General features: G+C 39.7%; 1 protein-coding gene across 1 annotated transcript; it reads left to right on the top strand.

The window, feature by feature from the left end:
- Nucleotides 1–910: 910 nt before the first annotated feature.
- On the top strand, nt 911–10,018 carry FAM240B (family with sequence similarity 240 member B). The gene is made up of 2 exons (XM_077749477.1): nt 911–1,059; nt 9,836–10,018. Exons 1-2 carry the CDS (start codon nt 917–919, stop codon nt 9,927–9,929), a joined length of 237 nt encoding a protein of 78 aa, XP_077605603.1. The 5' UTR covers nt 911–916; the 3' UTR covers nt 9,930–10,018.
- Nucleotides 10,019–25,958: the final 15,940 nt, after the last annotated feature.

Genomic DNA, 25,958 nt, shown 5'->3' with positions numbered 1-25,958 from the left:
ACTTTGAAGATGGTCAGACCTAGGTTCAAAGTCCCACTCTACCAGGTTCACTTATGAGGATATTGGCAAATTCTTTCTCAGTTTCCTCACCTGAACAATGAGTGTGGAATCACCCAGCTCTGAGAGTTGTACAGAAAATCAAATGTTTAAGTGTGTATAGAAGGCCTATCACACATTATGTGCTCAACAAATGGTAGAGGTTATTGTTATTCTGTGAGGAAAGATGGAAAGAGCATAACATTTGTTGATTGCCTATTTGCCATACATTGTTTAGAACTTCTGCATGTACCATCTCATTTGATATACATAGCATGTATATGTATATCACATAACTGTGAAGTAACTGTTAAGACTCCTTTCTTTAAGTAAAAATCACAACTATTATAAAAATAAAATGAACAATAAATAAAAAATAAATAACATAAATTAGTGAAACATTTCATTCAATTTATTAATTAGTGAGAAAACTGGCAAGGTATCACAACTAATTCAAAAAGAATTTTAAAAAACAAACAGATATAGGCTATCAAGAATACTGAAATGAATTAGAAGTAGATTGAAATTGCTTGGTATCCACATGGCTATCAACTGCATTCCCCTAGACAAAACTTATTTGACTCTTTATGTTCAAGAAGCATTTGCATTACTATATTTTTTCCATAATTTTGGATTTGTAAAATAGGTCAAAGATAATGAAACAGCAGGCCCCTTTTCTGCTCATTTCAAAAAGTTTTTATTATATTTTCTGACAGAACCATTATTATTTCCATTTACAGCTGAGAAAACAAATCATAGTGACTGTAATTTGTCTACAGTCGCAAAAAGTATAAATGGAAGGGTCTGGATTCAAACTCACTTTTCATCACTCCAAATTTAGAGTGGCTCTGGGATTTCTTTTTCATTTATTTTTCAGGGGATGAACAATCAATATATCTGTCGGGAAGTCTTCTGCTGTGAAACTTGTCACGAGCTCAAAACCTTCTGGGAAAAAGAAATCAGCAAACAGACTTGTTACAGGGAACTGGAGGAAGATCGTCAGGGAAGGAGCGCCCTGAGAAAGTAGGTGGATTATTTCTCTACTATTTTTTAAACTAGATTTCTGTAGAAATATACCAGATGTGAATATGGGAGACTGAGTTCTATTTATTATCACTGTTCTAAGAATGCAAATGCTCGATATGGTATGGTAAAGCCAGTGCAGCCATGAGAAGAGAGGAAAACAAGACTTGGACGAAGTTTATTATATTCACAGGCCTCAGAGGAAGGGTCACCACATACCCTGCAGGGCCACACTAGAAGCATCAGGTCTTGCCTGGGGAAGCAAAAGACAGAAGCATGGGGACCATCTAAGCTTTTATTAGAGTTTCTGAGCTAAAGGCAAGGCAGAGCAGAGCAAACAGTTTAGGGCTGTCTAATGTGAATAATTCCAGAGGGCTCTAGCTATAGATGGGGTCTCTAGTTGTCTGGCACCTAGCCCTGGGGTGACTTAAGGCAGGGAAAATATGGCTTCATGTGCGGGAGTTAGAAGTGGGCCAAAGACTCAGAATTGGTTGACATGCTCACAGCAGACCTTTTGATACCTCTGAGAAAAGGCTAGCTCTGGGCCTTTCCATGGCCAGCAATTTTCTTATGATGTCAAAATATTATAAAATATAGAAAATTCAAGACATGATTAATTCATCTACTCAGTCTTGTCACCACCTATACCAGGGTTTCTGAACCTACCGTTATTGCCATTTAGGGCCAGATAATTCTTTGGGGGCAGGGGACTGTCCTGTGCTTTGTAAGATGTTTAGCAACATCTCTCAAAACACTACACTTCAGTAGGACTCCCATTCCCCTTGTAACAACAAAAAATATCTCCTGATATTACCAAGTATTCCCTTGAGGGCAAAGCCACCTGTGATTGAGAACCAGTGACTTATAAATAAGGATGAGCCGTTTTTATATATAACCCAAAATGAAGTTCTATTATTTATATCTTGATAAACTGAAAAACTCTTTTCTTGTCTCTGTTGCAATCCCCAGCACATGAGGAACCCTAAATTTAAGGTTAGGTCAACAGATATATGTAAGTATGAGAAATCTCACATTTGGGAAGATATATATTAATATTCTTGGGGGAAGAAAAAATGGTATCCCCCTGTTTGGCTAAACTTGTTGTTTTAGTCAAAGGAATCTGCTGAGAGGGGAACATATACTTATGTGAGAAAAACATGTGTCACATGTGTGAACATCACTTTGGATAAAAGAACCAGCACCTGCCCTCACATGTGCAGAGCCTTGGAGCAGACAATCAACTCAACTTTTCAGAGACTATCTGGGTTCTCTTTCCCTAAAATAGGAACAGCTCAGCCAAGTTTTGCTAAGATACCCACTCACAAGTGGAGTGGCAGCTAAGTATTCTGCTGGCCAGTGAGGAGCTATGTCTCCATGTTTCTGATCATGCTGAGCAGAAACATATGTAGTTCACATGTGTTGAACCAACATTAACTTCTAAAAACCCTGATTAACTGCTGAAGGGAAATAACTTCTCTCCTAGCCAAAGAAGAGCTCTGCCATCATTCTAGCTATATTCCTATTTATTGAGCAAACAAAATTGGACCATTCTGCATGCTAGAAGAGTCACACATTGGAGCATCCAGTCCTGGAGATTCCAGGGGAGTGAGTAAAATCAGTTGTGTGTTTCCTGCCATCTTCTGCCCCCAAGTCCTGGCCCATAAGCCCACTGGGAGCCAGATCCCATCATGACCCCTATACCATATCTCCCCCTCCAGAACCCTCAAGATATGAGATTAGAAGCATAATTTGTGACATCATTTTATTTTTGTCAAAATATATACACAATCTACCTGTATATACAAGAAAAACTAACAGTGGTTAGTTTTTTTTTTTTTTATTTTTTATTTTTAACAGGAACATCACTTTTATTGACAAGTTAGGGACACAGTAGACAGCTTCCAGAACAAAGATAGTCCCAAGACAACAGAATGGCAGACTTTATGTGTATAACCTCTCCTAGTTTCTCCGAAGTTTCTACAGTGATACTGTGCCATTTTGTAATTAGGCAAAATGAGGTTATAAAAAAAGGCAACTAATTGCTAATGGTCCATAGAACAAATGCATTTAGAAATAATTAAACGATTTTTGTTTTAAATGTTAAAATACATGTTTAAACAAATTATTCTCCAGATTCCCACATGCCCCAGAAATGACCCTCTTCCAAGTGGGTGCAGTTTTCTCTCCCTTCTATAACCAAGAGAATAAATCTTCAAAATGTGCTTATCCTGAAACATTTCACCATTGTGTCCCACAAATAAATATTTAAAGATGTGGGCAGAGCCTCTGCATTGAAAATCTTGAGGAGTGAGGAAGTAGAGGCAGCTTCCTGTGGTCTGCTCCTCTGTTCTGGAGTCTCACTTACCAGAGCAATTTCCCTTGTCAGCTGTGAATAAAAAAACCCAAAGTCTTTCTTTACTTGATAAACAACAAATGAAAATCTAGTGGTTTTGTTATTACTTTTGTTAAATATCCCAGATTTATTTTCATTAAAAAAACAGAATGTTGGAATATTAGTTTAAGTCCTGCTGATCTGAGCAAATAGTTTGAAACAGAGTAAGAGTGTACCTTACAACATACACTTGCAGACCAGTAAATGTCACAAACCCTTAAGTCCTTATTCTATCCTTGTGGCCTATAGTCCCTTATACTCCTCTATACATAAGTACACACTCTGGACATACATACATAATACTCACACTCTTTTTTTTATTCTGTTCTCCACTTTCATTTATTTATTTATTTATTTTTAAATGTTTTATTTATTTTTGAGAGAGAGAGAGAGAGGGGCAGCGTGAGCAGGGGAGGGTCAGAGAGAGAGGGAGACACAGAATCCGAAGACAGTCTCCAGGCGCTGAACTAGCTGTCAGCACAGAGCCCGACGCGGGGCTCGAACCCACAAACCGTGAGATCATGACCTGAGCCGAAGTCGGAGGTTCAACCGACTGAGCCACCCAGGCGCCCCTATTCTCCACTTTTAAAAGGCAAATTCAAGCCTCTGAGCAATACAGAAATATTCTGAGTGAACACTAAAAGACAAAAACCTATTTTCCACCCATACTTTTGCTGATAGAACAAAATCAGTATTGCTTTATGCTCTTCTCACAGGTCTGACTAGCAAGACTTGTGGCAAAGCAGGGTAGAGTGGAAACAGGTGTTTTACCATGGACATGATTGTCAGCACACTCGCCTGCAGGTTCACTGACAGAGGAATTCAGCCAGAGCTTCAGAGAATCAATTTATCTTGGTAATGGGTGTGTTTGGCAGAGGCCTTGGAGGTGAGATCATGAGGTGAGGCGAAGAGCCCCAGAACCGGAAAGCCCCTTACTCTCTCTGACTATGGCCAGAGAGAAGTAACAAAACAGGAATAGGAATGGTCCAGAGAAGTTGAAAACTGTTTGCAAATAATGGTTGGAGACAATCCGAGGAAAATCAAATGCAGTGTAGATACTAGGACCAAACCTCCTGGTTTGTTGGGGCAGGCCAGGTGTACGCCTATCATTTTGTTACAGTTATGGATTGTAATTTTCCCTTTTATTTTAAAAGTATCTCCGTTTAGGGGCACGTGGCTCCTAAACTGATGTGGCTCAGTCAGTTAAGCATCTGACTCTTGATTTCAGCTCAGATCACCATCTCACAGTTCATGAGTTCGAGCCCCTCTTGGGCTCTGTACTGAGAGCGTTGGAGCCTGCTTGGGATTTTCTCTCTCTCCCTCTCTATCTGCCCCTTCAGCACTCTCTCTCTCAAATAAATAAACTTTAAAAAAGGCGTGCCTGGGTGGCTCCGTTGGTTGAGCATCTGACTTCGGCTCAGGTCATGATCTTAGGGTTTAAGCCCTACATCAGGCTTGCTGACAGCAAGGAGCTTGCTTCAGATTCTCTGTCTCTCTCTCTCTTTGCCTCTCCCCTTCTCATGCACTCTCTGTCTCTCTCTCTCTCTAAAAAGTAAATAAATAAAAATGTTTAAAAAACTTTAAAAAAGAGTACCTCAGTTTAGATGATAAATTTCATGGACACCTAAGTCTAAAAGCCTGTAACTATAACTGAGAAGTTAAGGAGAGTCATCAGGAGATGATACAGGTCAAACCTCCAGGAAGGAGAAAGGGAAGGAGGTTGATGCTCCTCACATCAGCATCTCTGAGCAGTACATTTTTACAACCATCTTACCCAGGAAAAGTTAAAGCCCCTTTAATTAATGAATGTATCCACATTATATTAAAAAGTCCATTGAGCCCCATGAAATACACAGACTGCAATACTTATTAGTGAACTTTAAAAGATCTCAGTGACAGGAGTCATGTACATTTGGAGAAAGATTTAATTACAGAAACTTTCAGAGATGCTTATAACAAGGGCAGCTTGTGAGAAGTTTTTTTCAAACTTCTCCAGGAGAGGTTGGTTACAAACTAAGATGCATACTGAATAAGCAAAATGAAAAATATAACTTATGAAAATGACTAATAGGTGATATCAACAGGTCATAGAAGCTCAATAAATCATCACTTCTTTTTTTTTTTTTTTTAAGTTTATTTATTTTGAGAGAAAGAGCACAAGCAGGGTAGGGGCAGGGTGAGAGGGAGAGAAAGGATTTCAACCAGGCTCCTTGCAGTCAGCACAGAACCATGGACCCATGAACTGAGAAATTATGACCTGAGCTGAAATCAAGAGTCACCAAGTCTTAACTAGCTGAGCTGCCCAGGTGCCCCAGTAAATCATCACTTCTTAAGTATAGCATGCAAGGACCTCTGAGACAGTTGCCTGCTGAGAGAGCAGCCATTCCATGTTTTATCTCATTTTTCAAAGAAGCAAACTGTATTTTTATGGCCATCTCTTTAATTTAGTTTGAGATAGAATGGGGGTAGGTCTTAACATTATTCTCCATATCCCTCATTCTTCTCTCAATATTTCAACTTTCAATCCTTGCTTGCTAATGTGGCTGAGCAACAACTATACCTAACAACAGGCTGACGTGCTAGATTCTTTCCATTCTTTCCTGGGCCCATAATTGAGCAGAGTTTTAAGTGAGAACTTTATGGAAGCCAACTTAGTAATAGGTGCCTGGAGGCTTCAAAATATTTATACACTCTAAATTACTTGCCTACAGGAATCTTTCTGAGGAAAACAGATGGGTATATGAAAAGAGTAATAAGTATTATCATAACTCATTTTAGGGTTATTTATAAGAGTGAAAAAATTAAGATGGAATCCAATTTGTTAAATTCTTTATTGTATAGTCTGATCTTCCTGCAGTAAGCATGCACTACTTTGCTTTAGCATTGTTATGAAATGAATTGTGTACCCTCACACATTCAAAGTGTGACTGTATTTTGAGATAGGGCCTTTTAAAGAGGTGACTTGGTTAAAATGAGACCTTTAGACCTTTAGTGTAGGCCCTAATCCAATCTGACAGATGTGCTTTATTTACAAAGAGGAGATTAGATGTGCAAAGGGATACCAGGGATGCACACACACCCAGAGAAAAGGTCACATGAGAGTGTAGCAAGAAAGCCATCTGCAAGCAAAGGAAAGAGGCTTTGGGAGAAACCAAATCTACTGACACCTTGATCTTGGACTTCCAGCCTCCAGAATTGGGACCAAATACGTTTCTGTTGTTGAAGCCCCCAGTCAGTGGTATTTTGTGATGGCAACTCTAGCAAAGTAATGAAAGTATTTACCCAATCTTTTCATTTTGATTATTTTTATTCTTATGAAACTAACACAAGCACATTTTTTTAAAATTCAAGTATCACAAAAGGATATATAATTAGAAGGGAGTTTCCTTCTAACTTGGGCTCCTATACTTGTTTTCTAGGGAAAACTGACATCAACAATTTCTTATATATCTTTCCCAAAAACTTCAATATGAACAAGCAAATAAATGTGTGCTATATTTTTATGCAAGATGAGACTATACTTCTGCAACTTACTTTTTTAACTTACTTAGAAGTTTTTCAATATCAGCACATTCAGTTCTTCTTTAATGTTTTTCATTATAATGATGTTAACAATTTAACCAATCACATCAAAGAACACTTAGGTTGTTTTTCATTTTCTGGCTTCACAAACAATATGATAATAAGAATACTTGCACATACATTTTTGCATATATGGATAAGAATTATGGGATATGTTCCTAAAAATTAAAATGTTAAGTCAAAAGATAAGAGTTGTTTGTTTTGTTTTCTAATTTTGATAGCTCTTGACTTCTTGTCTTGCAAAGAAGTTGTATTCATTTAAACTCCCACCCTGAGTATGGGAGTGCGGCTGGGACAGTTGCTCACACTGTGTGTTGTCAAACTCTTAATCACTGTTAATCTGATGGGTGAAAATAGCATCTAACTCTTTTAAAATGAATTTAATTAATTATAAGGTTGGTTGAGATCTTTTTATATGTATAGGAAACAGCTGGATTTCTTCTTCTGGTATAGCTTATTTATATCCTCTTCCCATCTTACTATAGATTTTTTCTTAATTGGTTTACAAGCAGCATGCACTTCTTTTCATGTATGTACAGTTTTATGAGTTTTGACAGGTGCTAAGAGTCATATGATTACCACAATCAAGACATGACATAGTTCTGTCACTCTGAAAAATCCCCTCATGCTTTTCCTTTAGGGTCAATTCCTCTGCCCATTTCCAGCCCCTGATGTGTTCTCCATCCTTACAATTTTGCTTTATCCAAAGTGTCATAAGTGAAATATATACTCTGTATTCTTTTGAGTCTGGCTCTTTTCACTCAGTAAAATGTATTTGGGATTAATTCTTGTTGTGTGCTTCAGTTGACTATTCCTTATCATTGCTGAGTATTATTCTGTTGTATAGATATATCACAGCTTGGTGATCCACTCCCCATTTGAAGGGCATTTAAGTTATTTCTGGGCTTTGGTGGTTATGAATAAAACCGCTGTAAACATTTACATACAGATTTCTGTGGAACACAAGTTTCCATTTCTCTTGAGTCAGTACCGAAAATTGAGATTGCTGGGTCATATGGTAAATGCCAAACTACTTTCCCAAAAGACTGTTCTATTTTGCACTTCCACAGCAATGTAAGAGACTTTCAGTTACTAAGCATCCTGACTAATACTTCATTTGCATTTTGCTGTGAGGGTTTATTTTTTTAATTTTGTTGGAGTTTTTTTGATGGAGGGGTTTGAGGGGGTACGTTGTTCTTTTGTTTTCCTCTTTTGTTTTGGTCATTCTATGAGGTTAATGATAATTCATTGTGTTTTAATTTGCATTTTCCTAATTATGCTAAGCATTACTTTTATGTGCTTATTTGCCATCCATACAACTTTGGTAAAATGTCTGTTCGAATTTTTTGCCCATTACATTCTTTTCTTATCATTCAATTTGAACTTTATATATTCTAGAAACAAGTCCCTTAACAGAAATGTGATTTGCAAATATTTTCTCCATTTATGGTTTGCCTCCTATTCTCTTTATGGTGTCATTCACAGAGCAAATTTTTAATTCTGATACCCCCAAATTTTCTTTTTCCTATGTGTTGTATCTAAGAAATTTCTCACCCAATCCAAGGGAAATAATGAATATATTATTTTGTGAGGTTATCTTCTAGAAGCCTTAGTTGTAGCAGGACTCTTACACAGAAAGTAGTGACACCAAGGCCTTTCTACCTGGCCTTTCTTTCCAGGAAGCAACTTTATTCATGATGACAAGGTCTCAGTTGGGTTCCTACTTGAAACACCGATCCCTGAACACCATGTGGTGTAGTCTACGCATTTTGTACTTCTTTATCTCCCATATATGGGTAATGTATAGATATAGTCTGATTGGGTGGTTTCATGTAACAGGGTCATAAGGGATATCACATATGCATATAGCCACATTGCCTTCCCTTATCTAGAGGTCTTTTCTTACCACATTTCTTAGGGAGGGGACTCTACCACATAGTCTTACATTTTATATTTAGGTCTGTGATCCATTTTGAGTTAATTTTGTATAAGATGTGGAGTATAGATTAAAGTCCATTTTTTAAATATGAATGTATGATGCTCCAGCACAATTTGTTTAAAAAAAATCCTTTCTCCATTGAGTAGCTTTTACCTCTTGTCAAGAATCAATTGGTTTTTGGGGCGCCTGGGTGGCTCAGTTGATTAAGGGTCCAACGTCAGCTCAGGTCATGATCTCACAGTTTGTGGGTTCAAGCCCAGCATCAAGCTCTGTGCTGACAGCTCAGAGCCTGGAGCCTGCTTCAGATTCTGTGTCTCCCTCTCTCTCTGACCCTCCCCTGCTCATGCTCTCTCTCTCTCTGTCTCTCTCAGAAATAAATAAAACATAAAAAAAATTTTTTTTAAAGAATCAATTGGTTGTATTTATTTCTGGACTCTATTCTGTTCCATTGATTTATTTGTCTGTTCCTTCATCAGTACCATACTGTCTTGATTAGGATAGCTTTATATTAAGTCACAGAATCAAGTAATATGAGTCATCCAACTTTCTTCTTCAAAATTGTTTTGGCTAACCTACTTCTTTTGCCTTGCCATACAAAGTTTGGAATCAGTTTGTCAATATCTACCAAAAGGTCCTGCTGGGATTTTGTTTGACATTATATTGAATCAATTTAGGAAGGAATAAATTTATAAAACTACATATTCATACACTTTGTTCATTTATCTATTGATTTTTTCTTCATTAATTTGTAAAAGCCATCTGTTTCTCAAAAGTATTTTTTATAAGGAAAAATGAAAGACCTCAATTGGACCATCAGATATAGAGATAAAACTACTAAGCATTTGTATTTTTTCTCTCCTCAGGCTCAGAGAAGAATGGAAGCAGAGGCTGGAGAAAAGGCTACAGATGCTGGACAATCCTGATGAGAAGAAAAAGCAGGCAAACACGGTGGGCTGAGAGCCTTCTGCTTCATCTACTTCAAAGATAACAAGCCACCAAGGGCACTCTTGTAGGAGAAAAATCTAACACCCAAGTTATGTTGATTTACTAAGCAGAGACACTCTCTATTTGCTTTCCCATTTGTAAGGGATTTACATGTTAAAACTCCCCCAGTGCTAATGGGAGTCATTATCCAACTCAATCCTCTCTGCACTGGACAGGGTGACCGCCAATGGGACAGTGAAGCTCAGGTTATTTAATATAAAAAGCTCTAAGAATTAGCACTCCCCAGGTTTCAAAGATCCATGTAGTGTAATTTATTTCCATATTTTCTTTTCATTTTGAAATCTGAATGTTTCATCTAAGCTTACCAAAGGCGATGACCTGGATGGGAATTTGGCTTCCCTGGGTCTTCTGAAAAAACAGAGTCAATCTTTTCTTCCTGTCCCTGCTTTTTGTGAATACAGCTATTATTACGAAAATAATTTATAAACACTACAGTTTGAAAATGAACTGAATATTTCCCCCTTATCTTTATATGAATTCTTTTCTCATAAATATCTTTAACTAGAAACATACAATGAAAATAAAATAATGCTTAATAAACATGGTTGCCCTCTCTTGTATGTGTCCTGTGTTAACTCCCTCACACCTGTCTTGGTTAGCTCTCCGGTGCTAGAGCAAGTGTCAGCTCTGCTGCCTCCAGATACATTCTGGAATTTACAGTCACCTTCACTGTAGCCCCTTCTCAGTTCTGGAGCATGACCACAGTGTGGGATGCTATCTGTCACAGTAACTAGGGCTCTTCTGCCCATGGTTCCTCTCTGGGGGACAGAGGGGGGAGTCCTGAGCACCAAGGAATGCACATGGCCAGAGGGATCCTCAGTAATCTGAGACAATGCTGGGGAAGGCATTCATTCCTCATTAATGCCATATGGTAGCATAAACTCCTTCCCTTGGATAACTAAAAGGGCTTCTCACAGCTAAGAGAGCCATGGGGTGGCAAGAGGGTTGGAGAGGTGATTCCACATCCCCACAGTTATGAGATCCAGGCCCCTGCTACAGCCTCTTCTCCAATTTGGGTATAATATATAAGCAGCAAACTACAGGTGGGAAAAATCTGAGTCAAGTTTGGTTAATAATAAAATACAATTTTAGTAAGGACAGAGAACTATGGGAATACATAGGGGGTTCAGGAATGGGAATACATATTTCCCTGAACATTCAGGGAAAGCCCCCTGGGAAACTGATGTTTAAGCTGAGACCTATAAAATGAGTAAAAGTCCATCCAAGAAAAGAAAAGTGGTCAACTATCCTGGACATAGGGGAATGGCACTTGTGAAGAGCCAAAGAAGAGCATTGAACTACAGAGCATAGGGGACTAGAGATTCACAGGGAGGTAAAGAACTGGGAAATGTGTGTCTGTAACACAGACTGAAGAGGTAACTGTTTTATAGGAGGGTGGAAAGGTGAGCAGGGGCCTCTAGAGCCCAGGCTAAAGATTCTCAGTTCTGGGGGCACCAGGGTGGCTCAGTCAGTTGAGCTTCTGACTTTGGCTCAGATCATGCTCTCACGATTCATGAGTTCGAGCTCCATGTTTGAGCTCTGTTGTCAGCGCAGAGCCTGGAGCCTGCTTTGGGTTCTGTGTCTCCTTCTCTTTCTGCTCCTCTTCCGCTCACACTCTGTCTCTCTATCAAAAATAAATAAACATTAAAAAAGATACTCAATTCTGTATTGAGCTATTGACACATATTTTAAGGTAGAAGAATGAACTGATTAGATTTATATCTTTAATTTTTTCAAATTTTGTAATTCACATAACACACATGTATACACTTTCATGTAAGTAAATAAATGATTATACCATACCTGGTTTGAGTCCTCCTGTATTTTCTCCATGTTCACATGGCTGTATACAGACACACACATTCACAATTACATTTACTTACCCCTTCACACAGACAAACACATACATACGCATACTCAAACACACTCTACATCGAAAGGGCATTGTGTGAATGTGTTTGTGTGGTAACATTTTACAAGATAAGATCATATGATGCTTCTGCATCTTGCTTTCTTAACTCAACCATTCCTCATATGAATGCTTCTAGGTGGGGCACCTGTGTGACAGTCTGTTGAGTGTCTGATTCTTCATATCGGCTCAGGCCAGAATCTCATGGTTCCTGGGATATGGCCCCGCATTGGGTTCTGCACTGATAGTGTGGAGCCTGCTTGAGATTCCCTCTCTTCCCCTGTGTCTGTCCCTTCCTCTCTTTCTCACTCAAAATAAATAAATAAAACATTAAAAACAAAATTTTTTAAAAATGAAAGTAAATCAATACATAAAATAAATGCTTCTAGGTCAACTTAGCTTTAATTCACATTTTTATAGGATCATATTATACCCTGATGTGGATGTTCCATAATAAAGTCAGCAATTCTTTTAGAGATGGACCGTCACAATTTTCAGGTTTTTATCATTCAAACAATGAAACAGCAACTACTCTTATTCCAAGGTCCTTTATTCTAGAAAATAGACACATTCCCAGGAATGGGAAATGAGAAGAAACAGTATTGCAGTTCCTACTTATAAAATGCTTTCCAGACAGGCTGGCAAAATTCCCATCTGAACTAGCAGTCAATAAGAGTTCACCCTTCTTCTCATATCACTGCCAAGAATAAGTGTCATAGCTGCTCTTTTTATTTTCTGATCTGAGGGATGACATCATTGGTTTCTTTGGCCACTAGTGATTGGAATTTTCTTTTCATTTGTTTATTAGTTTAATCTCCTTATCTGTGAATTACTTAGACTGCCCATTTTTCTAGGGTTTGCCTTTCTAAGTCAATGTATATAAATTACTTAGACATTATAAAATCTGACCCATGGATTATCATTTGCATTAGCAGTCTAGAAGGCAGGGAAGGCTTGCTTAAACAACCATTATCAAGTCTGAAAACCTCGAAGCTATAAGGAAAAATTACACATATTTGTCTCTGAAATAATGAAAAGCTTATATTTGGTGAAACATACCCTAAGCAGTGGCTTTGGTAGATATGCAAGTTTAAATGATCATTTGACTGCAATTGGGAAAATAGATTAGAGGAGAGGTGGCAGGAGGTGAATTAAAAGGTTGTTTCCAGTGTCTACATGTCCAAGAACAGGGTTGAGCAGATAGAGTGGATAGGTCATGCCAGTTGATTGAATGTAGGGGAGCAAGGCATGGAGATTCTAAAATATAAATGTTTGTTTGTTTTAACTAACATTTAATTAACATGGGTTAAGTAAAAAGAATATGAGCCTAAAAAGACAACAGAGCTGGATCTATTACCACTGGGGAACTGTCTCCTCAGAATAAGGGCGAAATCCGTGAGCTATGTTTTCCTCCTCTATAGTAATGGGAATACTATCCCTCATTTCTCAAGGTGGTTGGGATTAAATGAGCAGATATAAAAGCCTGTAGAGCAGGACCTGGTACAAGGCAAGACTTCATGTACCTCACCTCTCTGCCTGGACCTATCTCTTCCTGGCTTTTACTGGGCTGGACTCACATAAAATGAATGACTTGGTGGGCAGTAGTAACCAAGTCTGCAGGCTGGTCAGAATCACTGTTTTGAATTTATAGATCTCTGGGTTCCATTCCCAGGTGTTCTTTTAAAAACATTTTTTTTTAAATATATATATTTTTTTTATTTCTAGGCGAGAGAGAGAGACAGCGTGAGCAGGGGAGGGTCAGAGAGAGAGGGAGTCACAGACTGAAACAGGCTCCAGGCTCTGAGCTGGCAGTCAGCCAAGAGCCCGACGCGGGGCCCGAACCCACGAACCGCGAGATCATGACCTAAGCGAAAGTCGGACGCTTAACCGACTAAGCCACCCAGGCGCCCCTAAAAACATTTTTTAAACGTTTATTTTTGAGAGAAAGACAGAGCACGAGTGGGGGAGGGGCAGAGACAGAGAGGGAGACACAGAATCCAAAACAGGCTCCAGCCTCTGAGCTGTCAGGCTCCAGGCTCTGAGCTATCAGCACAGAGTCCAATGCGGAACTGAAACTCCAGAACGGTGAGATCATAACTTAAGCTGAAGTTGGACGCCCAACCGACTTAGCCACCCAGGCACCCCTCCACTCCCAGAGATTCTAATTTTGTTGGTCTGGTGTGGGACTCTGGAAATTTTGTATCTTTATCAAACTTTCCAGGAGATCCCAATAATTAGCCAGACTTGGGAACAGCTTTCCCAAAGGGCACAGGATCTAGTTGAAAAGACAGTTATCCGAGCCATTCACCAAGCTGTACATTAAATTGCCAGAACTTAGTCATCCTGCACAACTGAAAGTTTGTGCCCTTTGGCCAACATCTCCATTTCTCCCACCCCTCAGCCCCTGGCAACCATTCTAGTTAATAACCCTGGATTGTATACTTGAAATCTGCTGAGGGAATAGAACTTTAAGTGTTCATTCACACACACACACACACACACACACACACACACACACACAAGGTTTATGTGAGGTGATGGAGATGTTAATTAGCTTGACTGTGGTAAATATTTCACAGAGTATTAATGTATCAAAACATCATGTTGTGTTCCTTAAATATATACAAGTTTTATTTGTCAATTATACTTCAATAAAGAGGGGGGAAACTGAGTCAGGGTGGTGAGGCCATAAGGACTGTGAGGTGCTATGAATGATCTGGCCTCAGGGAGGTGTGGAGGTCTCACAGAGGGGGTGAGAAAGAGAGAATGGACTGTGCTGTCAGCTGGAAAGTGAAGGGAGAGAAAAGAGAGGTAGGTTGAGGTTAAGTGGGAGGCTCTTGAAATGCTAACTAAGGAGTTTGAACTTTAGCACAAAGGCAATGGAGACTCATCAAACGTTTTTAAGCAAGGCAGTAACTTGCTAAGAACTTGTCTTAGTAACTGAGTAAAACAACCCTGGCAGCTCTGTGGAGAATGCACTCTACAGATGTTAGGGATTGTCTTTGTTAAAACTATGATTATCCAAACAGCCTGATTTGGAAAATATACCCCTATGTGATCCTCCATTCTGTTCAAGGTGAGTGGAAGTACAAAGAATAGTGTGGTCGAAGTGATGAAATATTGGGAAAAACAGAAAATTTGCCTTATGCCCTGTCTCAAGGTAAATACCTTTAAAGTTCTAGCTTTTTATTTTAAAATTAATTAGCATTTTTTCTTTAGTAACCTTGCATGAGATAGACTGAAAAATAGCAAAATCTTGAATTGCACCAATTTAGAGCTCAGTTGCTCAAAAAGGCTTTACTGAATTTAAGCCACAGCTTTATGTTTGCCAAGGAGTAGTAATAAAAGATCTTTTTGTCTGTTGGACAAATGAGTCAGTATTAGTGAAGGAAAAAATCAGAACACATAGTGTCTTTTTTCATAAAACAATTCAAAGTTAAAATTGTGAAGAGCCCTTGACTTCCAGCCCAGAACCCAAGTCCTTGTGCTGTTTATGGTACATACAAGCTGAAATGGGAGTGCCCAGACAGGAGACACAATGGCGCTTGGAGGCTTTGAATGGAAGATATCTTAAATGGGGTGCAGGAGGGAGAAGAAGAGAGACACCGGTTAGAAAGATTACTGTCCTAGTCATCAAATGACATAGGCAACACCCAAAGACTTCTGGCTAAATTGTAGGATTACTTTCAGGTGGGCCCCTCTGCAGCACCATGAGCACTGCTAAAGTGCAAGGGAGGCACGGAACCAGGTCTCTCCTGACAACCAAGGACGAAGAAGAAAGATGAGCCCCAGCCAACCCTTGGACTCTGCTTTGCCAACATGCTCCTTGAGAACATACAGATTCCAAAGGAAAGCAATAGGATTCTCTCACAACAGGCATCTTATAATAGCTTAGAAAATAATGAATTTTCTTTGAAGAATACATAATTGCAATTTTTTTCCAATTACAAAAATATATATGTTTATGGTAAAAATTTAGGAAAGCCAAAGCTTATAAAAATTACCCAAAGTCCCCCACCCAACATTAAACACTGCTAATATTTTGAAAACTATTGTTGCAGGATTTTTTACCTTAATACCTGGGATTTGTTGTCTCACTGCTTCAAAGAATGAAGAGGTGGGCACAGAATAAAATGAGCAGCAGGCAAAAGTTTATTAGAGTATAAGCTTAGAAAGGAAGAATAGTATGAAAGATCTCTTTATAGAGAGGGGGCATTGGAAAGTGAATACCAAGGACTATAGGCAAGGGTCTTTCTTTTTTAGGGCTTTTAGTCATCCCCCATCCCCTTCTCCTTTTTCCTTCTCAAGATCTACCCTTATTGGCTAGGTAACTCTAAATGCCTAGTCATTCCTTTTTGATTGACTCATTTCTAGTATATGAAAGGTGGTCTATGGCCATAACGTTCCTTGTTCCTTGTGGGTTCTACGTTTTTATAGTCTACTTATTTTAGTCAGGTCTTTTGTTTGTCAAATTCCTGAGGGAAACCTGAGGGGGAGTAGATGGTGTCTGTTACATTCTTTTTTTTTTTTTTCTTTTTTTTGGTGTCTGTTACATTCTTAAGAGGAACTTTATACCTGAGGGAGTTTGCTTGAGATCGAACGTTCTCAAAAGAAATGTTTTAAAATTTGTGTTCTTTCTCACCCAAAGACCATCAAGCCACAGCCTCTCCCTTTCTGCCTACTGAATCCTATCTTTCCCTATCACACTATCAAACATCTCTCTATTCATATAAACTAAAAAAGATAGTTTTTCAAAAGAGGACTCTTGTCACAAATAATTTTTGTAAGCTATTTTCCTATTCAACAATATGTTCTGGACATCCAAAAAATAGATAATTACAGATCTCTTTTTGTTATCCTCTTTTTGTTAGTTGCATAATATTTGGATGTGTAGGGCACAAGAGCAGGCCATCCCAAGATGGGCCACTTTGGCATGAACATCATTTTGACTTAAAAGCAATAAAAACCCAGCAGATTCAGGAAAACCTCTTTACCTCCCCCCTCAACTGCCTGCCTATGTCAGGATGAGAGCTATTAACAGAGATTCCTCTTTACCTAAGAACTTAACTATACAAGGACAACCTTTGTTTTCCAGACATCTCCTTTCACCTTCCTACTAATGGTCTTCCTCCCCTTTGTATCCATAGATCCTGCCCCTCCCCTTTGCTCGTATAAACATGTTGCCTGACTGTCTATGGAATTCCCATGTCTGTGTGGATTCCTCATATGTACACTTAATAGTGTATAATTTTTTTCCTGTTAATCTGTCTCATATCAAAATGATTCTTGGTCAAGCTAGAAGGACCTTCAAGTATATAAAGAAATGCTTTCTCCCCAACAGATGAAAATAATTCATTTAAACAATTCTCTTTTGATAGACTTTCTACTTTTTCACTATAATATGCAACATTCCAGGCTCTTGACTGTCCTGGGTCTGTCCATTCAGGAAATATTCCTTGAATGGTGTCTCTTGGTCTCCCTTGTTGAGACTTTGGTTATATTATTTCCCTATTCATAGTGGTATTTGGGACTCTCCACCATGTGTACTTTGGCTTGTTTCTTGAGGTAGCCCTGGAAAAGAGAAGAGACAGACAAACACACATGGAACAAAGGCACACAAACACACAGACAAATCCAATAAACAAGCAAACCAAAAGGGAAAAAGAAAAAGAAAAAATAGGAAGAAAAAAAGAGAAAAAACATGAAGGAGGAAAAACAAATAATAAAAATTTAAAAATAAAAAATAAAAGAGAAGAAAAGAGAAGAAAAAAGAAAAAACCCCAAAGACAAAGGACAGTCTAAAAGCATAAAACCAGAATTCCCAGCTACAAGTAAAGAGCAGGGTGTATGCAGTGCTGATGAAAGAGAATATGCAAAGAGAGAAATAACAGGGTGGGGAGAAAGCGAAATTGGACAATGACCAGGCAGAGAGACTAAGAGGCTTAATTCAGAGAGAGAAAGATGATAATATGGTAAGAGGTGAGGAGAAAGAAACGAAGATAATGTTACTCAGAGATACTATATAGTCTGATTACTCCAGAGAAAGAGAGATAGAAAGGTAGTGGTAGAGGTGTAGAATATACATCTAGAGAATGTATTAAATGTGACTGTTTAAGCAAACCAATGACCAGAGTGCCCAGTCCAGCGGAGGGGAGGGATACGAATGAGACAAGGGAAAATATATCTGAATAGAAAGAACTGATCTAGATTTAATCATGGCAGTGCATCTATGTTGTTCTTGCTCTGGGCTCTGGTATAAAAAAAGCAGCTCTTTATCCGGGAATGGGTATGGTTTGGTGTAGGCAGGTCTTAGAATCCACTGTGGTCCATCGGCCGTGCCCTGAGGTCCCACCTTGGTGGTTGTGGGGAGAAAAATGGCTGTGCCCCTGTCCCTTTTCATACCAAGTGTTGCAAATCACTCTTTCGGGTCCGATCTCGCTGTGTCACGAGTGTAGCCAAGGTGGGCCATGTTATATGTCTCAAGCCACGCCTCGTTTCCAGATCTTAGTCCACAAGCTTTATGGATACCGCCTGAAATATAAACCTGCATTCCAAGGCCTTCCAAGCAGTTTCAAGCCAGCCGCTTCCCACTGGGGATCGAGCTGAGCTAGAAGAGTGGGGGAGGGGTTTCAGGCCACACTGCTTCCCCTCTGGATCAAGCTGGCAAGCAGAGGAGCAGTTTCTCCTGGCGCCGCCTGGGACTGGGGAGTCCAGCTTAAAGTCAGCTCCACAGCTGTAAACCGGATCGCTCTCTGTCCCGAGCTGAGGTTTTTCTCTTCTCCAAGGATAGAAACAGTTCTTTGAGCAGTTTCAGCTGCTCTTTCTTTTCCCCTTGACTCACCACAACTCCCTACAAAGGGGGCTCCTTCCCCTCCCTCCGTGTCTCCGGGTTCTGGGGTTCTGCCCGTTTTTATCTTCCCCAGTTCGCACTCATGCACCTATAAGGTTGTTTTCTAAGTGGACTCTGTCTCCTTTTCTTCTCAAACTCCTGCGGTTCTGTAAGTGTTCCTATGGCTTCAGGCCTTCTCGCTTGAGGGATGGGGATTAGTGAAATGTACGGAGCCCCCTATTTCTCTGCCATCTTGCCTCTATAATAATCTCATTTTAAAAGGCAGAGACAGGGGGTTTATTGTCAGTTAAATATGAGAAATTCTGGGCTGAAGAACTATAAACAACTTTGATTTTAAGTGTTTACTGCTGAACTTCCCAGACTTATTACCATGCTAATATGCATCAGGACTCTCCAGTGGTCCCACGTGGTCTGGGCTTGCAGAGGTCAGCCCAGAGTCCTGGGCTGTACTTGAAGGCTTTAGACAAGTCTCTTCCCTCTCTGAGCCTCAGTTTCCTCGTCTCTAAAGTACCTTCTTAGGGATTACCTTCTTTTTGTGAAGGTTTCATCAGCAAAGTGTTTGAACAGCACTGAAACATCAAAAGTCTGCAATAAATGTTAGCTATTAACATTTTAGCATTAAAGTCCACCATGTACTTTTCCATTACTGCCTTATCTTCTTGATCACGTTTCTTCTTGATCAAAAGCATAGTTCCCTCCATTATCTTTGTACTTGTGTTTATACCCCCAAATGCAGCCCCAACAGGGCAGGGAGCCATTCATGCTTACTGCTTGGTGCTGTGGCAGGAGGCCTGTTGACAAGAGGTGACAGTGGAAGGGTATGGTTTAAGCAGTTAGATCAAGAGTCTGCTGAGAGCCAAGGTCACCTTACTTCTGACCTCCATACTGGCTTTAGCACCTGCTGAGGTTCTTCATGGGTGATCTGTGGTCACAGTGCATCTGCCAGAGGGGGGCTGCTCTTCTCAACTAAGGTTTAATCAGGACATTTTTCTCTTTTCTTTATTTGTACTTTTGGAATTTACAGTCTTAGAAATGTTGCCATTCAAAATGAAGGTTTTTAAAATTTTTTAAAAAATATTTATTTTGAGAGAGACAGACAGAGTAAGAAGAGTAAGGAGGGGAGGGGCAGAGACAGAGAGTGAGACACAGAATATGAAGTAGGCTCAGGCTCTGAGCTGTCAGCACAGAGTCCGACATAGGGCTCAAACTTGTGAATCCTGAGATCATGACCTGAACCGACACTCAACCGACTGAGCCCCCCAGGTGCTCCCACGATGAAGTTTTTTATTAGAATTGTTATAGAATCTGGTCTGGATCACCCAGTAGAAGAACCAAGCAGCACTCTGAGATCTTGGAAGGCTGGAGGCTTATTTTACACCAGTGGACTCAAAGGAGATCACTCTCCAGAGGTCTGAGCATGAGTATAAGCAGAAGGAACAATTTATAGTCTATTATTTCTACATTTCTCATTAGTAGTAACTTGGCACGTGACAAGCAGGGTGAGAAGAAGAACCTGGAAGGGGGAATTTTCCTATCAGTCCTGTAGGCCACTTTATAACAGATTTTCCCCTACCAGAATTGTGCATCTTGGAGTAAGTGGGATAAATGGAGATATGGAGCATTCTAGATCCCATACATCCTTCTTTCTTGAGAGAGAAAGAGGCAGGTGAGTAGACAGTGGGCTGTTTATAAGTATATTGCATTTCAGAAGGACATTTCTTGAGGTAATGACTTTAACAGATCAGATATCACTGCCGTGAACTTCTGCCAAGAAGTCAATATTTTAAATATCATTTGTTTTTGGCTGGTCCCAAAATACATTACGTTCCTCCCAAGGAGAAAATTTCCATCTCTTCAGACACCTCCTTGAAGTTCAGGCAGCATGCCAGAGCAATAAATATGGGCTGGCTCCTTAAAAGCCTTGTTCATTCCCAGGCAGGTGGTGCAGTTTTTTAGAATCCTTGGGTGAAGGGGTCTCTTCACTTGATTGCAATTGGTAACCAGTATTTTCAATTTTTGTTTAGTTTTCACCAGTGCCTACTATGTGGCAATCAGACCAATGGTGGTCAAAGGCTTTAAAAAAATTTTTTTTGGTAATGTTTATTTTTGAGAGAGATAGTGTGAATGGGGGAGGGGCAGAGAGAGAGAGAAACAGAATCTGAAGCAGGCTCCAGGCTTTGAACTGTCAGCACAGAGCCTGACACAATGCTCGAACTCACAAACTGTGAGATCATGACCTGAGCCAAAGTTGGACGCTTAACTGACTGAGCCAGCCAGGTGCCCCAAAGCCTTTTTTTTTTTTAAGTTTATGTATTTATTTCGAGAGATAGAGAGTGATGGGTTTTTGGGGTGATGCTGACGACCAAGAAAGAATTCTTGAAAAAGTTTTTGGTGCAAAAAGGTGATTTTATTAAAGCATGGGGACAGGACCAAAGGGCAGAAAGAGCTACACTGGGATTGTGAAGAGTGACTGGTTATATACTTTGGACTTGGGGAGGTAAAAATCCAAAGGGAAGTTTCCAAAGAGATTTTCATATGCTAAAGACTCACAGATTACTGGACATCTAGCTATAATCAAGCTAAGGTTGTTTTTCCCTCTAGAAAAGCATTAACATATGACAGTAGGGAGTTCCTGGACTTTAGGCTATCGATAAGATGGTGCCCTTTTTTGTGTGTAATTGTACTAAGATATTTGTAAACTGATGGAGACTCTTAATGGTTTAACCATCTGTTTTCTGTCCTTTCCTTTGTTCTTGTGTTATTGAATCTGGTCTGGATCACCTTGCAGAAGAACCAAGAAGCACTCAGAGGTCTTGGAAGGCAGGAGGTTTATTTTACACCGGTGAGCTCAGAGATCATTCTCCAGAGATCTGAGCCCAGAGCATCAGCAGAGGGAACAATTTATAGCTGTTGCTTCCGCATTCCTCATTAATGTTCGTGAGAAGCAGGGTGGGAGTCTTTGATCAGGGACAGTAATTTCCTTATCAGTCCTGTCAGCCATCTTATAACTGATTTTTTCCTATCACTTGACCAGGCAGGAGCTCCTGAGAAATATTACACATATCCCACCTTGTGGGAGTGGGGTGTATATGCTAGCTTGTACTTTGCCCTCAGCCTGCATTATGCTCCCTCATCAGAGAGCATGAGCAAAGGAGGGAGAGAGAGAGAGAGAGAGAGAGAAAATCCAAGCAGTTTCCACACTGCTAGCATGGAGCCCAAAGGGGAGCTTAAACTCAAGAACCATGAGATCCTGACCTAAGCCGAAATCAAGAGTCAGACTTAACGAACTGAGTCACTCAGGTACCCCTGGTCAAAGGCCTTTTCTTTTTTTAAATGTTTAAAAGATGTGTATACATAACCTGATTGAGAAATATAGTTTTTTCATTAAAAATGCATTTATTTAAGTAAAAGAAAGTGAGCATATTTTTAAATATATTTAGCAAATAACAAAACAGACTGTGCATTGATATGTCAAAACCTGTGTCCCCAGGCATTGGAACAACAGAGGTTTGGGACCCTGCCCCAAAGCAGGAACAGGAAGGGAGTTCACCCCTTGCTCAGATCCATGTGTGTGAAAGCATCCTAGTCACTCCAGAGCAAAAAAGACGTGTTGGGCAGTTGCACATGTATTTCGGTATATTTAAAATTCAGGGGGCACCTGGGTGGCTCAGTTGGTTAAGTATCTGACTTCAGCTCAGGTCATGATCTGAGCCCTGTGTTGGGCTCTGTGCTGACAGCTCAGAGCCTGGAGCTTGCTTCAGATTCTGGGTTCTTCCTCTCTCTCTGCCCCTTCCCTGCTCACACTCTTTCTCTCCCTCAAAATAAATAAACTTTAAAATTTTTAAAAATTTAAAAAATTCAAATAGTATCATAAACCCAGTTCAAGTGTTCTGAGGAAGATGAGTGCAAAGGAAGGCTCCCTCTGAGGTCTGACCCAGGGGTTCCATGGTGTAGGAAGTTAAGTGATTTGCAAAGGGAGGAGTGAGTAATCCTAAAGACTGAATTCACAAGGATCAACATCTTAAACATGGATTCTTTTCCTTCCTCAAGTTAATCTGTTTCTCTGTATGTATTCTTCTCTTTCTCTAGTTAAAAGGGAAAGGAAGAGAAATGTGAACTTTTTAGACCAAGCAACTAACCTTTTTCTGCAGAATTCACTTCTTTGCAGACACCCTCTGCCAAGCAACGTCCCACAGTGCCACCTCCTGGACGACTGTCCTAGTCAGTCTTCCCTCCTTCATGGTGGAGACTTCAGGTAGATCCATTTCTGTTTCCAGCTCAACCAACATGTGCCCCTACTGCCTCCAGAGTTTAATATAACACTGTTAAAAAAACACAATTCAACAAAGTGAACTTGAAGATCTCATTGGCTTTACTGAGTGATTCACTACTTAGGCAACATTCCACCTAGCAAGCACAAGATACTGGAACAGTTGTACACCTTGTAGGTGTTTTACTGGAAGGTGGATCTGGCAAGGAAGTTACTAGGAAAAGAAAACAAAAGGATTGTTTCAGGCTGGGAGGAAAGGCCCAACAGGGTTTGTATCATGCAGATTAGCTCACTAAGTGATGATGAGTACATTTCAGATTGACTGTTCTTCACCCTACTAAAGAACAAATGGGCCAATCAGGCAATTAGAGAATAAATTAAAAATATATATAAAACAAATGAAAAGGAGAATGCAACAATCCAAACTCTATGGGATGCAGCAAAGGCAGTCCTAAGAGGAAAGTACATTGCACTCCAGGCCTATTTCAAGAAATTAGAAAAAGTGCAAGTGCAAAATTTAACAGTGCACCTAAAGGAACTAGAGCACCCCAAACACGGTAGGAGAAGAGAAATAATAAAAATCAGGGCAGAAATAAACAATATAGAAACCGAAGAAACACTTGAACAGATCAATGAAACCAAGAGTTGGTTTTTTGAAAAAATAAACAAAATTGACAAACCTCTAGCCAGGCTTCTCAAAAAGAAAAGAGAGAGCACCCAAATAGACAAAATCACGAATGAAAATGGACTGATACCAACCAACCCCTCAGAAATACAAGCAATTATCAGGGAATACTATGAAACACTATATGCCAACAAGCTGGGCAACTTAGAAGTAATGGGCAAATTCCTAAACACACACTCACTACAAAAATTTACATGGGAAGAGATAGAAAACCTAAACAGACACATAACAAGTAAGGAAATCGAATCAGTTATAAAAAATCTCCAACAAATAAGAGCCCTGGATCAGATAGCTTCTCTGGGGAATTCTATCAGACATTTAAAACAGATATAATACCCATTCTTCTTAAACTATTCAAAAAAATAGAAATCGAAGAAAAACTTCCAGACTCATTTTATGAAGCCAACATCACTTTGATTCCCAAGACAGACAGAGACCCAGCAAAAAAGAAGAAGTACAGGCCAATATACTTGATGAATACAGATGTAAAAATCCTCAACAAGATCCTTGCAAATCGAATTCAACAGCACATAAAAAGAATTATCCACCATGATCAAGTGGGATACATTCCTGGGTCACAGGGCTGGTTCAATATTTGCAAATCAATCAGTGTGATACATCACATCAACAAAAGAAAAGATAAAAATCATACGATCCTGTCAATAGATGCAGAAAAAGCATTCAACAAGATACAGCATCCCTTCTTGATAAAGACCCTCGAGAAAGAGGTGATAGAAGGAACTTATTTAAACATCATAAAAGCCATCTATGAGAAGCCCTCAACTAACATCATCCTCAACGGGGAAAAACTGAGAGCTTTCCCCCTGAGATCAGGGACACTACAGGGATGTCCACTCTCACCACTGTTGTTGAACACAGTGCTGGAAGTCCTAGCATCAGACATCAGACAACAAAAGGAAATAAAAGGCATCAGACTTGGCAAAGAAGAAGTCCAACTTTCCCTTTTCACCGATGACATGATACTCTTCCTAGAAAACGCGACAGACTCCACCAGAAGCCTACTAGAACTGATCCAAGAATTCAGCCAAGTTGCAGGGTACAAAATCAACATCCAGAAATCGGTTGCATTTTTATACACCAATAATGAAGGAGAAATCAAGAAACTGATCCCATTCACAATTGCACAAAAAACATAAAATACCTAGGAATCAACCTAACCAAAGATATAAGAGATCCGTATGATGAAAACTATAGGACGCTTATGAAGGAAATTGAAAAAGGCACAAAGAAATGGAAAAACATTCCATGCTCATGGATTGGAAGAATAAATATTGTTAAAATGTCATTACTACCCAAAGCAATCTACACATTCAATGCAATCCCAATCAAAATTGCACCAGCATTCTTCTCAAAGCTAGAATAAACTATCCTCAAATTTGTATGGAACCACAAAAGACCCTGAATAGCCAAAGTAATATTGAAGAAGAAAACCAAAACGGGAGGCATCACCATCCCAGACTTTAGCGTCTGCTACAAAGCTGTCATCATCAAGACAGTATGGTATTGGCACAAAAACAGACACATAGACCAATGGAATAGAATTGAGAACTCAGAATCGGACCCAAAGGGATACAGCCAACTAATCTTTGACAAATCAGGAAAGAGTATCCAATGGAAAAAAGACACCCTCTTTAACAGATGGTGCTGGGAGAACTGGACAGCAACATGCAGAGGAATGAAACTAGATCATTTTCTCACACCACACACAAAAATAAACTCAAAATGAATAAAGGACCTGAACTTGAGACAGGAAACCATCAAAACCCTGGAGAAGAAAGCAGGGAACAACCTCCTTGTCCTCAACTGCCACAATTTCTTACTTGACACATCCCCAAAGGCAAGGGAATCAAGAGCAAAAGTGGACTATTGGGACCTCATCAAGATAAAAAGCTTCTGCACGGCAAGGGAAACAATCCATAAAACTAACAGGCAACCGAAAAAATGGGAAAAGATAGTTGCAAATGACATATCAGATAAAGGGTTAATATCCAAAATCTATAAGGAACTCACCAAACTCCACACCCGAAAAACAAACAGTCCAGTGAAGAAATGGGCAGTAGATATGAACAGACACTTCTCCAAATAGGACATCCGGATGGCTAACAGACACATGAAACGATGCTCAGCATCCGTCCTCATCAGGGAAATACAAATCAAAACCACACTGAGATACCACCTCATGCCGGTCAGAGTGGCTAAAATGAGCAAATCACAGGACTCTAGATGCTGGTGAGGATGTGGAGAAA

This window comes from Crocuta crocuta, unplaced genomic scaffold (genome assembly GCF_008692635.1).
Source record: "Crocuta crocuta isolate KB4526 unplaced genomic scaffold, BGI_CrCroc_1.0 scaffold99, whole genome shotgun sequence".
Classification (NCBI taxonomy): Eukaryota; Metazoa; Chordata; class Mammalia; order Carnivora; family Hyaenidae; genus Crocuta; species Crocuta crocuta.
The sequence above is the reverse complement of the archived record's forward strand: the minus strand, read 5'-3'. Positions and strand labels throughout refer to the sequence as shown.

Excerpts from the sequence above, each read along its gene's own strand:
- FAM240B (XM_077749477.1), top strand. The coding sequence starts at position 917 with ATGAACAATCAATATATCTGTCGGGAAGTCTTCTGCTGTGAAACTTGT. Across the intron at positions 1,060-9,835 it reads GGAAGGAGCGCCCTGAGAAA|GCTCAGAGAAGAATGGAAGC; the intron begins GTAGGTGGATTA and ends TTCTCTCCTCAG.